The 20821-nt window shown below is 31.6% G+C and overlaps 1 protein-coding gene across 1 annotated transcript; it reads left to right on the top strand.

Annotated features, from left to right (window-relative positions):
* Positions 1–10223: 10223 nt before the first annotated feature.
* Positions 10224–20577, top strand: LOC140050464 (E3 ubiquitin-protein ligase RNF13-like). The gene is made up of 10 exons (XM_072095669.1): positions 10224–10321; positions 12841–12961; positions 13423–13506; positions 14516–14638; positions 15007–15094; positions 16364–16445; positions 17493–17601; positions 17854–17947; positions 18101–18181; positions 18402–20577. The coding sequence occupies exons 2-10, from the start codon at positions 12875–12877 to the stop codon at positions 18773–18775; spliced, it is 1122 nt and encodes a 373-aa protein (XP_071951770.1). The 5' UTR covers positions 10224–10321; positions 12841–12874; the 3' UTR covers positions 18776–20577.
* Positions 20578–20821: the final 244 nt, after the last annotated feature.

Here is a 20821-nt window from a genome sequence, read left to right as displayed (position 1 = left end):
CACCTTCACGCAACGCCATCTAAAAAAACTTGTATACATAGCTACGTTATTTGCATTTCCTTGAACGCCGCCCGGTGTACTACATAAAATAAACTATATAATAACAAAATGTTATCACTTTTTTATTTGTTTTGTATAGGTCATTAAAAGAAACTGGAATCAAATTCGCGAGTTGTTTAGGTCTAATTTTTGGATCACAAAGTAATTTACATTATTAACAATACCAATGTATTGGCTTACAAAAGTCTTAGATGATTTAGCGTTTTGGCGGTTTCCGATCTCCAAAACAAGATTTTCTGGGATTTATATATATGTTTTGTTTCATCGAGCTTTGGACATCAACGTTTTTGATTTTGTTTCATCGTAGCTTTGGACATCAAAGTTTTTGATTTTGTTTCATCGTAGCTTTGGACATCAAAGTTTTTGATTTTGTTTCATCGTAGCTTTGGACATCAACGCTTTTTATTTTGTTTCATCGTAGCTTTGGACATCAAAAATAGTAAGAACTAATACTACTGAATCAAAATATTAATTTGTATTATATTATTAATATAAATCAATGTGTTGGTTCAAACTACTAACACACATAAGATTGGCTACCGTGAGTATTATTTGGACGATTTTGATTGGTCTTTGACAGGTGGAGTTAACAAGACCGATCTCTTAAACGGATTATACTGATCTCTTAAACGGATTACCGATCTCTTAAACGCATTACCGATCTCCAAACGGATTACTGATCTCTTAAACGGATTACTGATCTCTTAAACGGATTACTGATCTCTTAAACGGATTACTGATCTCTTAAACGGATTACTGATCTCTTAAACGGATTACCGATCTCTTAAACGCATTACCGATCTCTTAAACGCATTACCGATCTCTTAAACGCATTACCGATCTCTTAAACGCATTACCGATCTCTTAAACGCATTAAAGTACGGGCTTACCTATAAATTGACATAAAACAGGAGAATTTATTTTCACGTCCGAATAATAATCACTGGTACAAAGAATTATAATCTTAGCGCGGTTATATTTCTTTGATCTTGTGTGGTTTTTTTTCACAGCGCAACGGGTCAACAAGAGACATCCATTTCTTTACAGGAAAAAACCCAATTAATTTTGATTAATTGGTTGTATCATGCATGAACAGAAGTCTGTATGCATTAGGCATCAACCCTTATCAAATATATTGTAACATTATGTAATATAATTTGTGTCCAAAATATATTGCAAATATATTATGGGTTGCGAATTGTATTATACTATTCTATTTATCATATAATTATTGTGATTATATATTATTATTATATGTATTATATGTCATGTTTATTTCACAGCTAGCTAGTGACGCATGGTAGGCCTACACTTCAACTGATTCCTGAATAAACGAATTAAAATTGTCACCATGCGATTATGTGAGATATGTCCCACAACTTATCTTATTTAATTGCATTGGTTGAACAAAAATATAGATTAATTAATTTATATAATGTATATAATGTTAATTAATATTCATCATCATAATACTCGCATTATAAACAGATGAAATGTTATTTACTTTATATTTTAGTTAATACTTTCGATCTGTCTGTAATATCACGATTGTGATTTGTAGACAGAAATGTGAACATCATCAAAACACATACAATTAAAAGTTCAATTACAACTGTAACTAATTGAGATATTGTTCTATATAATACAATGTCTTCGATAATTACATTTGTCACTGGTCTTTTCGTTTTCTCTGGTTTGATTTTCGGTGACAAACTCCTATGAATTGTCCCTTAACATGTCATAGATTTGTCACTGTGAATACATTCTAGAGATTGTTTCCAAGTGTGACATCATCACCGTCATTACATCATCATACGCGGCACTCCTCCCCCCCCCCCTCCCCACCATCACGTGGCATCATCAACAAAACCTTTTTTTTACAAATGAATGCTACTTGGATTAGTGCCAAGTAGTGTATATTGTTTATGTTTACATCATCATACATCGATTATTATGTGTTTTAACTAACAATGTTTAGTCATGCATGATACAACCCCAGTTGTGCAACTTAAGTATCCTGACATGCGCACTGGTTTATTGTGATTTATATTATGTATAATGTACAGGTGACCAAAGGTATGTTACTAACGCAGCAAGACATCTTGTTTCACCTGGATTCATACCTCATGGTAGTGTTAGGCTTGTAAATTTACTTTTCAGGAACTATGAACAGCGAGTGTTTGATGGTTGTTGGAGGAGGGGTGGGGGTGGGAGTGGCGAGGCGAAGTTTGCTGTGCGTGTACATGTTAATGCAGTTGATGCGTTTATACAAAATTGGATTGAATTTAAATAAATTAATAAAACTAATTTATTTAAACTAATATAATAAGAAAAGAGTGTAATTTCACTCTTCTCTTATATAATATATAATTATATTTTTATAAATCCAAAGGCAAATTACTGAAAAAATGACAATGCTGTGGGTATCAGTGGCTGGATCTCAATGGAGATATAAAATAAAAGCGAAAGGCTAAATCAAAACGAGAAGTAAAACAGCCAGAAAAAAAAATTATATTTTTATACATATCTTCAACAGATGCAAAAGGATTTAATCACTTCGATTTTTTGTACTGATGTTTTTTCTTCGAATATTTTTTCTTCGAATATTTTTTACAAGATTTTTCATCACTTCGATTTTGCTTTCATTACAACGTTTCTTCGAATTATTTTTCTTTTATCAACACTTTGGTTTGTGTGTCATCGTTTATTTTGAACTTGAATGGAACTAAGATCCAGAAGTTATTGCTTTTGTCTTCGAATTCACAGGATTTTTTCATCTCTCCGATATTTTTTTCATCTCTCCGATATTGTTTTCATCTCTTCGATATTGTTTTCATCTCTTCGATTTTGTTTCTCCACTTTGAATTTGTTTTCATCTCTTCAATTTTGTTTTCATCACTTTGATTTTGTTTTCACAACCGCGTTTCTCCGAAATTATTTACACTAGGTCGGTATTAAAGTTGGGTATAGGTAAGTATAAACACATATGAATGCGTAAGTATAATATTCACTTTTTCACAGAATATAGCTTTGTACTATATCTTAGTAACATACATAGGCTATACTCGTAATTTACTATTTGCATTCTATTTATTGTATTATAGTTCTAAGTATATAGCTTTGTACTATATCTTAGTAACATACATAGGCTATACTCGTAATTTACTATTTGCATTCTATTTATCGTATTATAGTTCTAAGTATATAGCTTTGTACTATATCTTAGTAACATACATAGGCTATACTTGTAATTTACTATTTGCATTTTATTTATCGTATTATATTTAAGTATATTTGGTAATAACTCTTAATGATGCTTACTAGATAAAATATCAGGCTCTATAGCCTATTTTATAGGCCCGTGTCTAGAATATGCTATGATATTACTGTTTAAAGCTCTGTTTACGCTCTCAAATTGATGCGACAAAAAAATGTGATGTGCCCATATATGGACATGATGAAGACATCAGTACCATATTTGGGCATATCACTGCCATATTTAGGACCATCATACTTTTTTTGTCAGGGCTCTAGTCTATTAACACATGCTTTGGCATATGTTCTAGACTAAATACCTAGTGCTAAATACATAGTTTCATGATAGAAGTAGACTGTAGGCCTATTACATGAATTGACTGCTGGCGGAACCATTTGTATTTTTAGCTAGGCCCGGAACATACGATAGGCCTATTGAAAAGGCATCAACCTTTAGGTCTATTACACTCTTTCAAGGCAAGCTGTTTATGAAAAACGGCTTTGAGTAAGCCTACATAGGATAGAGTATGAATAATTGTGATGTTTTTAATCAATTTCACTAGGTTAGTATTAGCTAATTTTTGTTGGCGCCGCCGCGGTTTTAACTACTAAAATCTATATCGTGATTGGCAAGCATTGTTTAAATTCGAAATATTTTCCGTTTAAACAATATTTTTATTAAACGCGTTTGTTTGACCAAGGGCGCAGCTTGACCAATATGTTGAAATAAAGTCTTGACGAGCGCCGAAAATATAAGCGATGTTTAAATTTAAAGTAAATCTATTCTGAACTCAACGTTGTTGTTGGTGGTGTCAGCGCTCCCAGAAGACCAAGACGAGTGGAAACATCGGATTGTGATTGTTTGAAGATCAGAAGGAACAAAGATGCGACCACAGCAAGCCAGGTTAGTTAACATGGTTTAATCAGCGAGATTATACCTTCATATTGTAATCATAAAGGTATACCTTCTTGGTAATCTTCGATTTAATGACACAATTGTTGCATTGATAGACATAGCCCCTACATATTTAATTACGAGGCGCATACGGAATTCCCGTCTTGGTTCGATTTCTATCTGAATGATTGATATTAACAACTGTGTATATACTGATTTTTGTAGGTCATTGCATGAAACCCACACAAACATACTCTGGGAGTCTGCGCTTTTACTTTTGCTTCATCGAATCTTTGGACATAAAAACATAGTACGTTTTATCATCGGAGTCTGCGCTTGTTTCTTCAAAACAAGTCTTTGATCTTTTGTTTTGTTTCATCGTAGCTTTGGACATCAAAAACAGTAAGAACTAATACTACTGAATCAAAATATTAATTTGTATTATATTATTAATATAAATCAATGTGTTGGTTCAAACTATTACTAACACACATTAGTACTGTGAGTATTATTTGGACGATTTTGATTGGTCTAGGAGTAGACAGGTGGAGTTAACAGGACCGATCTCTTAAACGCATTAAAGTACGTGCCTAAATTGTCATAAAATACGAGAATTTAATCGTTCGAATAATAATCCCTGGTATAAATAATTATTGTAACGATATGCATGATACAACTTCAATTGTGCAACTTAAGCATCCTGACATGCGCACTGGTATATTTGATTTATTATAAGGTACTATAAGTTGTTATGGTTACTAACGCAGCAAGATCATTTTCGCGCTTCATATTTTTCGAAAAACACTTTCTTTTTTCTCCGATGTCGAGTCATCACAGCTTGGAACAACACATAGCAGATCGAGACAAAGTTATTCCTTTGTTTTTTATTATTCGCCGATTTTGTCATCACTTCCATTTTATTTTATTCATCGTTATCTCGTTTCTTCGAATTATGTTATGTTTTTGGCTATAGGCCTACAATGAGTTTTATCTTCGTAGTTGCATTTCTGTCTTTTTCTTTACACACTGTGATGTCAAGTGTCGTTTTCAGCCTGCGAGAATTCGCCGATTTTGATCACTTCCACAGGATTTTTTTCATTGTTTCGATTTTTTTTTTCATCGTTATCGCGTAATTTTAGGTTTGAGTCATATATTTGACAACATATCTTGGAACATTTCTAAATTCTAATTTTGCAATTTCTTCGACGACAGATTCGATTATTGTTTTCATCATTACCACGTTTCTTCAAATAATTTTGGTTTTTGTTCCATCTCGATCTATAAAACAACTCAATATACTGATGGATGTCAATGTCGATCAGGCACCATCCTCACCAGGTTGAGACTGAGGTAATACTCTCCTGGGGATGTTAAATATTGATACGGAGGTAAGTATTTGTATAGGCCTACCGGTAAGGTTTGGAGGTGGGTATTTTTTTTTATAAAGGAAAGTTTTTTTCTATTTTGTGGCGCAAACACCACTTTTATTCACATTTATATTATCTCATGTCATTACATAAAATCATTATTTAACACATTGTAAATATATATGAATTCCGTATTACTCCTTTTTTCATTAATCTTCTTATATTTTTCTATACACTTGACATGATCATCATTATCATCTATCTCGTTTTAAAATATTTCACACATTTTCATTTGTTTGTTTTCCTTTAACAACCCGGATTATACACAATATATAAAAGATAAAACGAAATAAAAAACAATAATAGATCAGTATCACCAGTAACTCGTATCACCAGTAACTCGTATCACAATAATATAAAGGAAAGTTTGTATTTAACCATCTGTTTACACTTGAGGTAAAGTAAATTAATTTGTTACATCTCACTGGTAAATTGGATTGGTACACAATGTGTATTGTTATTGTAATGCCAACATTATTATTATATACCGCAATAAATATAAAAAACATATATTGACGGTAAGTATTATATCAATGGTAAGTTGTGTGGTTTTAAATTATAGTACTGAGAGGTAAGTTTGTGTATTGTACTGGTAAGTTGTGTGGTTTTAAATTAATTATGGTACTGAGGCAAGTCTGTGTATTGTACTGGAAGTTGTGTAGTTTTAAATTAATTATGGTACTGAGGTAAGTTTGTGTATTGTACTGGTAAGTTGTGTGGTTTTTAATTTATAGTACTGAGGTAAGTTTGTGTATTGTACTGGTAAGTTGTGTGGTTTTAAATTAATTATGGTACTGAGGTAAGTTTGTGTATTGTCTGGTAAGTTGTGTGGTTTTAAATTAATTATGGTACTGAGGTAAGTTTGTGTATTGTACTGGTAAGTTGTGTGGTTTTTAATTTATAGTACTGAGGTAAGTTTGTGTATTGTACTGGTAAGTTGTGTGGTTTTAAATTAATTATGGTATGTGGTAAGTTTGAATGTGTATTGTACTGGTAAGTTGTGTGGTTTTAAATTAATTATGGTACTGAGGTAAGTTTGTGTATTGTACTGGTAAGTTGTGTGGTTTTTAATTTATAGTACTGAGGTAAGTTTGTGTATTGTACTGGTAAGTTGTGTGGTTTTAAATTAATTATGGTATGTGGTAAGGTTGAATGTGTATTGTACTGGTAAGTTGTGTGGTTTTAAATTAATTATGGTACTGAGGTAAGTTTGTGTATTGTACTGGTAAGTTGTGTGGATTAAAATTAATTATGGTACTGAGGTAAGTTTGTGTATTGTCTTGTAAGTTGTGAGGTTTTAAAATAATTATGGTACTGAGGTAAGTTTGTGTATTGTACTGGTAAGTTGTGTGGTTTTAAAATAATTATGGTATGTGGTAAGTTTGAATATGTATTGTACTGGTAAGTTGTGTGGTTTTAAATTAATTATAGTACTGAGGTAAGTTTGTGTATTGTACTGGTAAGTTGTGTGGTTTTTAATTTATAGTACTGAGGTAAGTTTGTGTATTGTACTGGTAAGTTGTGTGGTTTTAAATTAATTATAGTACTGAGGTAAGTTTGTGTATTGTCTGGTAAGTTGTGTGGTTTTAAAATAATTATGGTACTGAGGTAAGTTTGTGTATTGTACTGGTAAGTTGTGTGGTTTTTAATTTATGGTACTGAGGTAAGTTTGTGTATTGTACTGGTAAGTTGTGTGGTTTTAAATTAATTATAGTACTGAGGTAAGTTTGTGTATTGTCTGGTAAGTTGTGTGGTTTTAAAATAATTATGGTACTGAGGTAAGTTTGTGTATTGTACTGGTAAGTTGTGTGGTTTTTAATTTATAGTACTGAGGTAAGTTTGTGTATTGTACTGGTAAGTTGTGTGGTTTTAAATTAATTATGGTATGTGGTAAGTTTGAATGTGTATTGTACTGGTAAGTTGTGTGGTTTTAAATTAATTATGGTACTGAGGTAAGTTTGTGTATTGTACTGGTAAGTTGTGTGGTTTTTAATTTATAGTACTGAGGTAAGTTTGTGTATTGTACTGGTAAGTTGTGTGGTTTTAAATTAATTATGGTATGTGGTAAGGTTGAATGTGTATTGTACTGGTAAGTTGTGTGGTTTTAAATTAATTATGGTACTGAGGTAAGTTTGTGTATTGTACTGGTAAGTTGTGTGGATTAAAATTAATTATGGTACTGAGGTAAGTTTGTGTATTGTCTTGTAAGTTGTGAGGTTTTAAAATAATTATGGTACTGAGGTAAGTTTGTGTATTGTACTGGTAAGTTGTGTGGTTTTAAAATAATTATGGTATGTGGTAAGTTTGAATGTGTATTGTACTGGTAAGTTGTGTGGTTTTAAATTAATTATAGTACTGAGGTAAGTTTGTGTATTGTCTGGTAAGTTGTGTGGTTTTAAAATAATTATGGTACTGAGGTAAGTTTGTGTATTGTCTGGTAAGTTGTGTGGTTTTAAAATAATTATGGTATGTGGTAAGTTTGAATGTGTATTGTACTGGTAAGTTGTGTGGTTTTAAATTAATTATGGTACTGAGGTAAGTTTGTGTATTGTACTGGTAAGTTGTGTGGTTTTAAATTAATGATGGTACTGAGGTAAGTTTGTGTATTGTCTGGTAAGTTGTGTGGTTTTAAATTAATTATGGTACTGAGGTAAGTTTGTGTATTGTACTGGTAAGTTGTGTGGTTTTAAATTAATTATAGTACTGAGTTAAGTTTGTGTATTGTACTGGTAAGTTGTGTGGTTTCTATATATAAATTTACGTAAGGGCAAAATTCGGTAAATCGCGCCTTACTTCTAGAATTTTTACTCGATGGTATATAAAGTTGGTTCGTACTTTCGGTACTGATTTTAACCACCTGATGTAACCCTGTTTACTAATTAAATTAAGTTAGATAATTAGTTATTGACGATTAAATTAATTTGTTACATCTCACTGGTAAATTGGATTGGTACACAATGTGTATTGTTATTGTAATGCCAACATTATTATTATATACCGCAATAAATATAAAAAACATATATTGACGGTAAGTATTATATCAATGGTAAGTTGTGTGGTTTTAAATTATAGTACTGAGAGGTAAGTTTGTGTATTGTACTGGTAAGTTGTGTGGTTTTAAATTAATTATGGTACTGAGGCAAGTCTGTGTATTGTACTGGAAGTTGTGTAGTTTTAAATTAATTATGGTACTGAGGTAAGTTTGTGTATTGTACTGGTAAGTTGTGTGGTTTTTAATTTATAGTACTGAGGTAAGTTTGTGTATTGTACTGGTAAGTTGTGTGGTTTTAAATTAATTATGGTACTGAGGTAAGTTTGTGTATTGTACTGGTAAATTGTGTGGTTTTAAATTATAGTACTGAGGTAAGTTTGTGTATTGTACTGGTAAGTTGTGTGGTTTTAAAATAATTATGGTAATGAGCTAAGTTTGCGTATTGTACTGGTAAGTTGTATGGTTTTAAATTAATTATAGTACTGAGGTAAGTTTGTGTATTGTACTGGTAAGTTGTGTGGTTTTAAATTAATTATGGTAATGAGCTAAGTTTGCGTATTGTACTGGTAAGTTGTATGGTTTTAAATTAATTATAGTACTGAGGTAAGTTTGTGTATTGTACTGGTAAGTTGTATGGTTTTAAATTAATTATAGTACTGAGGTAAGTTTGTGTATTGTACTGGTAAGTTGTGTGGTTTTTAATTTATAGTACTGAGGTAAGTTTGTGTATTGTCTGGTAAGTTGTGTGGTTTTAAATTAATTATGGTACTGAGGTAAGTTTGTGTATTGTACTGGTAAGTTGTGTGGTTTTAAATTAATTATGGTACTGAGGTAAGTTTGTGTATTGTACTGGTAAGTTGTGTGGTTTTAAATTAATTATGGTACTGAGGTAAGTTTGTGTATTGTACTGGTAAGTTGTGTGGTTTTAAATTAATTATGGTACTGAGGTAAATGTGTTTATTGTCTGGTAAGTTGTGTGGTTTTAAATTAATTATGGTACTGAGGTAAATGTGTTTATTGTCTGGTAAGTTGTGTGGATGTAAATTAATTATGGTACTGAGGTAAGTTTGTGTATTGTACTGGTAAGTTGTGAGGTTTTAAATTAATTATGGTATGTGGTAAGTTTGTGTATTGTACTGGTAAGTTGTGTGGTTTTACATTAATTATGGTACTGCAATAATTCATTTTGGTACGACAGTAATTTTTTGATGGAATCTATAAACTGGTAAGTTGGTGTGTAAATTAATTAATACGGAGGTAAGTTATGTTGGTACAATTTAATTTTGGTAAAATAAAATACAAACTAGTAAGTTGGGTATGAATTTCTGGTAAGTTGGGGTTTTTCTCCGAGAACTTCGGTTTCTCCCCACTAATTAAAAAAGAGGAGGATAAAGGTGGCCTTCACGTGGCCCTCCTTGTGAGTACCAGTAAATAACTGGGAAACCGACACCTTTATATAGATTATTATTAAAAATTCGCATTTAAAAAAGTTTATAATACGAGTTGACAATAGGCTTTTGTGTATTTTAGTAGGTCGACAGTGCGCCCCCATCGCCCATTCATTTTTGTGGAGCAACCATTTTGTGAACTTGTGATGATCGACACACTCTCTCTGCCTGCGATACATATTGTCGTTTGAAACGAAAGAGAAATATACCTAATTGAACAGGATATTTCCTTTGAAATGCAAAGGTATTGGTAGATATTTCATATTTCTTAATGTTGATTTGCTTTAGGTAAATAAGTTAGACTTAATATTGCGTATTTATGAAGTATCAGTTGATTGATCAGGCTAGGCCAGCACGCACGGCGGCGGTAGGCTTTTTATTTAGTCACAACAACCGCGAGATGCTTTGTTGTTGTTTTGTTGATTGATGTGACGTTTGGGGTTACACAGTGTTACTTGATACTGTAATCTAAAATTGTATTGTTTTAGGAGTACTCCTAAAGCTAATAATTATTAGTTAGTAGGGTCTTGATTAATGTGATATCCCATAAAATAGCAATATTAAACAAGGTCTTTATTTACTAGTAAGACTTATATTAAGGGATCAACTGCCGTTTTGGCTCCGGAGTTTTTTTTAGGGTTATTCCATTATTAAAGTGGGGGTGTGTGGTTATGAATATTGTGTGCAGGTACGTCAATAGAAATGACATTGAGAGCCCTCTTCTGTCAGTTGACTGGTTCCCGGTCTACCGCCTTGTATACATGAATGATTTGCATTTGTATAGAACGCCTTTGTCTTAAAATTCCGTCTCCACCCTGCTTTGACGTGATTTCTTTGTTTAACATGCCTAGGTCTATTGTTCCATTGTGGCAGTCCAGCAAACACATAGTGGTTTTCTAACGTTAGTGTTTGGTTAATGTTTAGGTTCACTAATAACCGTTATTTTATTACATTTCTATAACGTAAAAAGAAACATTCAGATAACATTTTTAGGTTAGCATTTACAGGATACATACAGTAACGCTATAAAAACGGTACTTGAATTTTAAAACTATAAAAATCTGAAAAAAAAATCAATAAAAACATTATTAGATAATGCCTCATTTCTATCATTTTATTATACATAACCCTAACCCTTTATTTGTTAATACTGTACTAACTTAATTATTTAGATACACAAAGGCGCTAGGCCGGCAAAAGTTATTAAAATATGTTTCAGAACACCAGGTTTATTTCATTGGTACATTATATTTTATCAGTAAACCGTATATTAAATGCCTGGAATTTTTATCATTTTATTTTATTGATGATCCTCCTTTATCTGCAAAAAAATAAAAACATTATTAGATAGATCTACATTGTTATATAATTATGTAAACATTTTGTATATTCTTAAGTTGTTGGAATTCGATCATGATTAAGTCAATTACAAGGCGGTAGACCGGGAACCAGTCAACTGACAGAAGAGGGCTCTCAATGTCATTTCTATTGACGTACCTGCACACAATATTCATAACCACACACCCCCACTTTAATAATGGAATAACCACAAAAAAAACTCCGGAGCCAAAACGGCAGTTGATCCGACTTAAGAGTAGGGTCTTATTTTATTATATAATTTACATATCTATATTCTTATATAGTTAATGTGTTATATAATATAACATTATATAATTCTAAATTTATAAGTTTCTAAAATATAGGCTAGGGCTACCGGAGTACCTACCAGTTCATTTTTGTTTACCTACCTACTGTCATGTACCCTGTAAAATAGCCAAATATTAAAAAAATATCTATCAATCAATTACATAACATTACTACTAAAACAGTACAATAGCTGCATTATAGTCTTTGTGTCCACATGCCTTAACAAAAAAACACTGTAATTGAGTGGTTTGCATTCTGTTTGTTATCTATTTACTGGGGTCAAATTCTACTGTACATTTGATCGGTAATCTTCAATAAATGAACTCTGATTTGTTCTTTGGTTAATGGCAAGTCACAAATCAAATATTGATGATAAACTTAGTGGTCTAGTATGGTGAGATCCTGGAGGGAAACATTTTACAAGTTACAAGACCCTACTTAGCACCACAATGGAAATAAGTTTGCCGTATCGGTACTTTATTGTGTTTTTATCCTATGATTTTATGTCGGAATAAAGAAATAAAAATAAGTTATGTAATTTGCAATATAGGCCTACTTTATTGAAAACAATAACATGGTTGAACTTTCCACTGGCTGCATAATAAATTTGTAATAACGGTCAATTATTTCCTTATTGTATAAATCAAACAAAGTTAAAAATAAAAATCAAGTAACTTGTTGCAGAATTCCAGATTTTAATTGTTTATTTGAAGAAATTAAAATATTAGTATTTTGAAATTGTAAAACTGATAAAAAATACTTTTGGAAATTTAGTAAAAATAAAATTGGTTTACTTTAAAATAAACTTTGAAAAAGCATCTTGTTTGTGGTAACCCCAGGCCTTGTCTTTTAAGGCGGTGATTGTGAGCACTCGCCTAACACACTCCTAAACTGCCCTTGAGGAGTGCTATTTACAACACGCTTAAATTTGGTAAACTTCTACACACCAACATACAAACAGCACACCTACAGCACCCCTGGATGTATTGAGGAGTGCAATTTGTAGCACACCTTTTCAAAAGACAGGCCTGTTGCCCATTTCTGATTCTTATGATTTACATTTTCATAATGTTGTTTACTTGTTTATCTAAAGCTGGTACCTTTTCTTTTTTCCAGTAATGTTAGTATTCATCCGTAGCATGAAAACAAAATGAAGAAGTGTTTACTAGTTAACATTTTGAGCATCGTATTGTGCGTTGTTCTTAGTCAGTACAGTGTGTCCGCTGATGTGTATCTTGTGAGTATGATTTAAAATTGCAATAGTTTGTTGTCATCTAACAATACAGTCCAATCTCCCGATACTGTACTCTACGAAAATAAAAAAAACTGAACCAAAAAGTCCTAAATTCTAAATTTTTACTATTAAAACACATTCGTAATACCGTACTTTCTGGAAAAATAGATATACAAGGTCATCCCTAGGGTATGTGGTATTGGCAGAGTTAACTGTATTTCAACAATGCATTCCAATTAAAATAGATATACAGTATGAAGGTCATCCCTAGAGTAACTCTGCCAATACCACATATGGTATGTGGTATTGGCAGAGTTAACTGTATTTGAACAATGCATTCCCATTAAAAAATACAATGTTTTTCTTCTTCTATTGTTTGTTTTTTTTTGGAGAATTTACCCTATTTTTAAGGCTAAAATTAAAAATGTTTGTTTTGTTTAACAACTCACTGATCTTTTTTGTAGAAAAAACCTAATGGCACCGGAACGCAGGAATTACCCTCATATCCTGCGACGTTTGGTACTAAACTACCCCAAGAAGGCCTCAAGGTATTCAGTAGTTTTGTTTTATTATTTGTTTACAACGGAATTAAAGCATTATATAAATCAAGGGTCAGTGCCAAAAAGATTACATAACAATAATTGGTATGAGCATGGTGCTCATTTAGCTTTATTATTGCAATTTATTATATATAAATAAATTGAAGTTGAACATAAAATATCACAAAAAAAATACAAAGCATTACATATAACAACAAGAATATAGATTTATTATTGCAATATTAATGCAAGTTGAACATACTGTAAAATATTGAATATAAACAATACAAAAACTTGCACTCAAACATAATATAAGTTGGAATCCAAGAATTACATTTCTAACATTGTATCACCTGATAAAAATATATAATTGGTGTACACATGGTATTATGCAATGTTGTCCGTTTAAAGTATTACCAGATGACTGGCAATCCATACTATTTCCTCCAAACAAGGAAGAAGCATTTGTAAACTTGTGATGTGTAGTAACAGTCCAAAGGGAAACAATTTGATATTGTCAAGTCCCTAATCTTGCAGTTAATGTATAATAATAGAAAGTGAAAGTTGCCATAGGAAGAGTATGACAACCTGGTTTTTAATGGTCACACTTAGTGGCATATCACAGGGGCAAAGGGGAACACTTAGTGGCATATCACAGTGGGCAAAGGGGAACACTTAGTGGCATATCACAGTGGGCAAAGGGACACACTTCCTGTAGTGGCGTATCACAGGGGTAGTTGCATTGTGGTTTCTCCCCTTAAGCTCTGGGCGCATGGGTTTAGCCATAGCTGTTACGCCACTGGTGGGCATACTGTTTCCAAACACATCTTATTCTTCAGAAATCAAACTAGTTTGAGACAAAGTGTGTGATAACCCAAATATGGTAGTGATATGACATCATGGGTATATATGGGCACATCACATTTTTTTGTCACATAAAGTTTGATAGTGTAAACAGAGCTTAAGGCAATGGGTGTATTGTTTAGTGGAGTGTTTCATTATGTATTTGTCTTTGTAGGGAATGGTTGTAGTTGTTGAGCCTATCGATGCTTGTCATGATGTGCTGTCGCCGCCAATCATTAATCAAAGTTTGCCATACGTTGCATTAATCCGTCGTAATAATTGTGAATTCGATGTAAAGGTAAGAATTCTACCGGTCTAATAATATATTCAAGTCTCTTTTATATATTTTCTACAAATGTCTCAACTTCATTCTTTCATTATCAATGTAAAATTACTTATTTCCTGAGATATATATACAAAAACAATTATAAAGTGTCGCATACTGAAAAGCAGGCAGCTGGAAGAAAGCCGTTATGAAACCTATTTGTACGAGAGATGATGGACCTGTACCACTAAGTTGCACCTCAAATACATTATGCATGGGATGATTACAATCTTTATGTATAAAACAAAATTTAATTTCCTTACTCCATGAAAAATTGAGAATGCTATACAATTTAAACTACTAAATCATCATGTATTTAATGAACTCTTATTTTTGTGCAGGTATTGAATGTTCAGACAGCAGGTTATTTAGCTGCCATCGTCTATAATGTTGGATCAAATGCTATACTGCCTATGAATCCTAGTAAACGTAAGTTATCAACTCTTTTATTTTTATGTCAAAAAGTAGACATCGCTCAAAATTCATCCTAGCAAATTGCTAGTAGATTTGTCATAGTCAATTGCAGGTTGAACAATTTTTGCAACATTTATTTTTTGGTCTATCAAAGTTAATAATTTGTAAAAAATGTGCTAGTTGCTGTTTTTGATAGAGATTGGATATACAATATTAGTTTCCTTATATTGTCTATTTGTGCCCAGCTTACAGTACATTTATAAACATAATTGGCGATTCCCTTGCTAATGCATAATTCGAAAAGTAACACCCCTTCAATACAGTGGTATCGTCCATGAGCTGCACCCACTTGTAGGTTACCACGCCCATACAGTACCTGACTCATTTTCCACAGGACAAAAGAAATACATACATAGTATTGTATGCATGTTGATACAATTACTTTCACAATTACTCAATGTTGTGTTTTTTTGATGTAAATTTGAAAATGGACAATAAGTGAATGAAATCAGTGCATTCATTAATCTGTAGAATTTGTAGAACTTGCAATTAAAATAATGATTCATATACCAGCATGTTGTAACATGTTGTGTGTTGTATTTGTTTTGTTTTTATTATATTTCAATTGGAATTACGTCCACCTTCAATTAATCTATTTACACTAAATCTATATTCATAAATTGTTCAAAATATACTGGTTTAAAGAATCAATGAAATCAATGAGTAAATCTTGTGCTACAGTATACTATGTATATTTTGGTATTATGTTTCAATCAATTTTTATTCAATTTTTATTCAATTTTGTTTTCCTTTTTTTTTATTCATATATAACCAAATTATAAATATTTAATTTTATAATAATGAGGTTACTTTGACAAAATTCAGTATATGTTGCAGAAACAATAAATATTTATTATCTCAAATAAAAAAAATTGTTGAAAAAATAAAATTTGAATATTCCACTGTTCCAAGAAAGCTGACAAAATATGGTCTGTATGTATGTAACCTATCATAGCATCAATATAATTAGCCTGTCTATAATATACAGATGTACTGTATAAAATTAAATATATTGGGTATTTATTCAAATTCAACATAATTATTAAAACATAGCAGCAAATTGAGTTATAATTTACAACTATAATGTACAAATATATATACCGGTAGATATAAAAAAGCAACAATATTATATAATCGTAATACAGTGGTTTGACAAATGACATAATGTCATTTTTAGCTTGACAGTTGTCTAGTAGTTGACTTTCTTTTTATTGATTTTTGCAGATGGAAATGAAGTTGTTATACCTTCTGTGTTTGTAGGTGAAGAAGATGGTCTTCTATTGACCAAGAGTGATTATAAAACAGGGTAAGATTTTTCACAATAATTATTTGGTTTGTGACTTCACGATTCCAGGATGTACTTGCATTGCTCTAATCCTCTCAGAAAAAACTGAATTTATTTTTAGGTAGAAATTATTCTACTGCAGTTACTGCAGTAAACATTGGCATGTATGATTTTACTTTTTGTTCAATATAGCTTTATAAGTAGTTACTGCAGTAACTAATTTAAATAGTTTTGACGTTTTTTTTATAAATTACCATGGTAATACTAATCTGACACAATGAAAAAGATCTGAATGGAAATTTGTGTAGTATTTACGACTAGGATTAAATTAATTTTCTTTTTTTTTCTTAGACCTCTCCTTTCTACCCATCATCCTTCATTATTTCACAATAAATAAAATTCAATTACTGCAGTAGAATAGTTTTGACATGAACATTTCTTAAATCACCATAGTAGTACAATAGGACAGAAATACAATAATCTGAATGGATGTGTATAGAATAAAGCTCTGTCTTCACTATCAAACATTATGTGACAACAAAATGTGGCCATATATGGACATGATGATGTCATATCACTACCATATTTGGGCACATCACACTTTTTTTGTTTGATAGTATAGTGTAGACAGAGCTTTAGAAATAAAGAATTCATATTCTTTTGCTATCATGTCATGTTTCTTTGTCCGCTTGTTCCATCATCCTCTACGCCTTATTATTTCACAGGTATAGTGTTGTAATATATGCGCATAACACATTCCCTATGAATCTGTATACCCCATTCATCTGCATTGTTGGTTTCTGTGTGCTTTTAACTTTTACATTTATGGTAAGTTTAATATGATTAAGAATGTTGGTACGTGGTGGATAACGTTGTAATTTTCATAAACAAAGGTTGCAAACCAATAAATAATTTACATTTTTTTTCTGATTTTGAGAAAAATATTGTATGGATCGTATATTACAAAATGCCACCCTAAGTTACTGAAAATTGCAAACGTCATCACTACCATATCATTAGTATAAGCATATCTAATCATATTGTGCTCTTTTCTTTTTATTTTGCTAGGAGTACAGTCACATTGTATCCATATATATCTTTTCCTTCCCCTCTCTACTATTTTGTACCATTCTTAGCAGTCTGTGGTACATGTTTAATATTCCTGCTTGTTTATATTGTGAGTATTATTATTAATAATATTATTTTTTAAAGGGTGGGGAAGGTTCTTTTGATTCATAAATTTATAAAGCTAAAAGAGGAAAAGAATTAGTAAGCAACAGGAAATACTATTAATAACCTATGTACAGTTAGTTATTCATGCTGGGAAGTTGACTTGTTCTTTGTAATTAGCTTCCTTGTCCTAAATACATTGAGATCTAGTTAATACTTGTAGATTGATTTTACGATTGAATTTTTCTTTGCTATTCAGATTGTAAAATATTTACGTGACCGACGTAAGCTGAGACGTTCACGTCTCTCAAGAGAACACTTGAAAAAATTACCCATCAAGAAATTCAAGAAAGGTAGGCTCTCTTTTTGCAAAACTAATTTAATATTAAGCTCGTCTGCACTATGCTAAAATATGGTAGTGATCATCATCATGTCATATATGAGCACATCACAAGATTAACAAACATAATGATGGTTCTCAAAGTATACCATTTTTCTTTTTGCAGGTGAAAATTATGATGTTTGTGCCATATGTCTTGATGAATATAATGAAGGCGACAAGCTGCGCATTTTGCCTTGTAATCATGGTGAGTCTAATATGCCTAGGGTTTATCTAGTGTTTATCTAGTGTTTATCTAGTGTTTAGCAAGTGTTTTGATATTGTTTACCAAGTGTTTAGCAAATGTTCACCTGGTGTTTAGCAAGTTACGATGACTAGTGACAAGTTGTATGATTTGTTCTAACTATCCAGTTACATAATTTGTCTGGTATTTTATGTTTAAATTCCAAATTGTTTGTTTTATTTAGCTTTTCATTGTCCATGCATTGACCCTTGGCTGACCAACAACAAGCGTACATGTCCGGTTTGCAAACGTAAAGTCATTCCTGGAGACATAGAAGATGACTCATCAGACAGTGATGACAGCGATGGCGAGAACACCCCTCTGTTATTTGGTAATCGTGGTGGCGGCAGATACGTGCGCCCCACAGGCGATACAGACCCGCTAGAGGGAACGTCGTCTCAATATTCCGCTGCTGAAGAGGAGGAAAGTACGATAGATAATTCGGTTGTGGAGAGCACCACCATAGTTTCGTTAGAAGTAGAGTCCGACGGCGAATCAAACGACAGTTACGAGATGCAAAATACAAAAGCAGAATCGGATAACGATTCACGGCCTTAGTTTCTAAAACGTTTTATGAACTTTTGTACATTAGTTATTTTTAAAAGTAAGGATCGTTATTGGCGCTAATCTATTTTAAACAATAATAAACATTCTTATAATAGTGTTCATATTTTATTATTCAATGTATTTTAGCATGGAGGAATAAGTTTCACCAGTCTATTTATTGTATATCCTCTAGTTAATCCCACCCCCTACTTTATGTCTGATTTCACCAACATGCATATCCCCGGGTATAGTCCCAGTATTGACTTTTGGTCTGGATGTAGGCCTTTCTCTAGCCAGTTCAGATGAGTTTTTAACCATCATTATTTTTCTGAACCAAATTCAGATTTCAGATAATATTTATTCCCAGGTGTAGTCCCACTCCCAAGGGGTTGGGATTATACCAGAGTATATACAGTAATGTTTACTTGATGTGTTCATATGTTATTCTATATACCACATTTGTTCAGTAGTGCCTTCATTTTATGACTATTAACATTTATAACAATTTTAAAGTAGTTCTTATTGCAGTAATACTTTTATACAATAATGTAGGACAGGTACATTAAATAGTTGTATCATTAAGTGTGATTTTTAAGAAAGATATTTGCTATTATTTGTCTGCTTTATATGTTATCTTTGCTGTTTAACTAATCTAATGCCAAACTTATCATGGTGGATTGAAATAATTGAATGTACTGACACAAGAGAAATACAGCAGTGACATCTAGAAATAGTGCATCAACAGAATGCATGCTTGGTATTGAGGTTTGACTGCCAGAGAGTACTATTATCAAGAAAAATTAAAGAAACATATTTACTTAAATTAAGTAATTGGAGTATCTATTTTAGATAGTAGACTGCCAATTAATAGGGGTGTGTCCTTTAATAGTGGCAGTACTGTTAAAACACAGGGACCCTTAATTCTTGGGAAAATGTCTGTCCCCTAAATAAGATTGTCCCTCAATATGGCTTGGCTGTATTGTTAAAACATTGTTCATTTATTGAGGAAGTTTTAGGACATGACTATATGGTTGAAACATAATAATTCCCTTTTACTTTGTGTCCCCTGAATACAGCTTCTGCTGTATTACAACCAAGATGCTTTGTATTGTATATAATATTTTGCATGGACTTCACTCAAGAGTAACTATTTGAAATTAATATTTGGAATTGCTTTGAAAAAAAAAACTATAAATGCACTGTACGATATTATATAATGACAATAACATATATATAATAACATTGACAATCACTCAATTTTCCTAGCAGAAAAAACAAAATCGACATTTCTTTTAAAATTTATTTTTAGGAACATTTTTAGTAAAGTTATGTTGTAAAGATATACGTTCCGTTATGAGTATATATTTTAAATTCTGAGTTTATTATTAATGTTGTAATGTTTCCACTGTATTGGAAATTAATGTATAATTACATTTGGCAATGGTTTTAACATAACACTACATTTTTAGAAATATATAGGTAGATTTATAAGTCACACTTTCTTGATTAAAAATGTTTTATTAATGTTATTTTAGGATAAGAAATAATTGTCCTATAACTGTACTGAAGTGAATCTATTATTATATAAGCTAAGTATACTAGGTGAAAAGTATATAAATACTGTATATTGTAAATGATGGAACACAGTAGTAATAGTAATATTACCACATTTTTAGTTTTTTTTGTAGAATACCTAGCTGCTATACAATCGGGATGGGGGATAATTTTTGTAAATAAACTTCATTTTAGAAAAAATACATACATATGTCAGTATGATAAATCATTTTATTTACAATAAAATATTTCTGAAACAAGTTAACTATGTTGTCCTGTCATTGTGGTGTTACTTAGCAACCAAGCGTTTGTACACCATTTTATCGAGAGTAAAGCAATACAGAATATATTGTTGTCTTGTTGGTACGTTCCTTGTTCGACCTTCTTGCTCCCTGTTTTGTTCTTCTGGCCCTTTTGATTTCAAAATCTTGAAGAACATGAAATTCTGCAAAGAATAAAAAAAAAAAATGGTACATTGTCTGTGTAAAAAATGGATCATTTTAA

This window comes from Antedon mediterranea, chromosome 5, assembly GCF_964355755.1.
Source record: "Antedon mediterranea chromosome 5, ecAntMedi1.1, whole genome shotgun sequence".
Lineage (NCBI taxonomy): Eukaryota > Metazoa > Echinodermata > Crinoidea > Comatulida > Antedonidae > Antedon > Antedon mediterranea.
The sequence above is the reverse complement of the archived record's forward strand: the minus strand, read 5'-3'. Positions and strand labels throughout refer to the sequence as shown.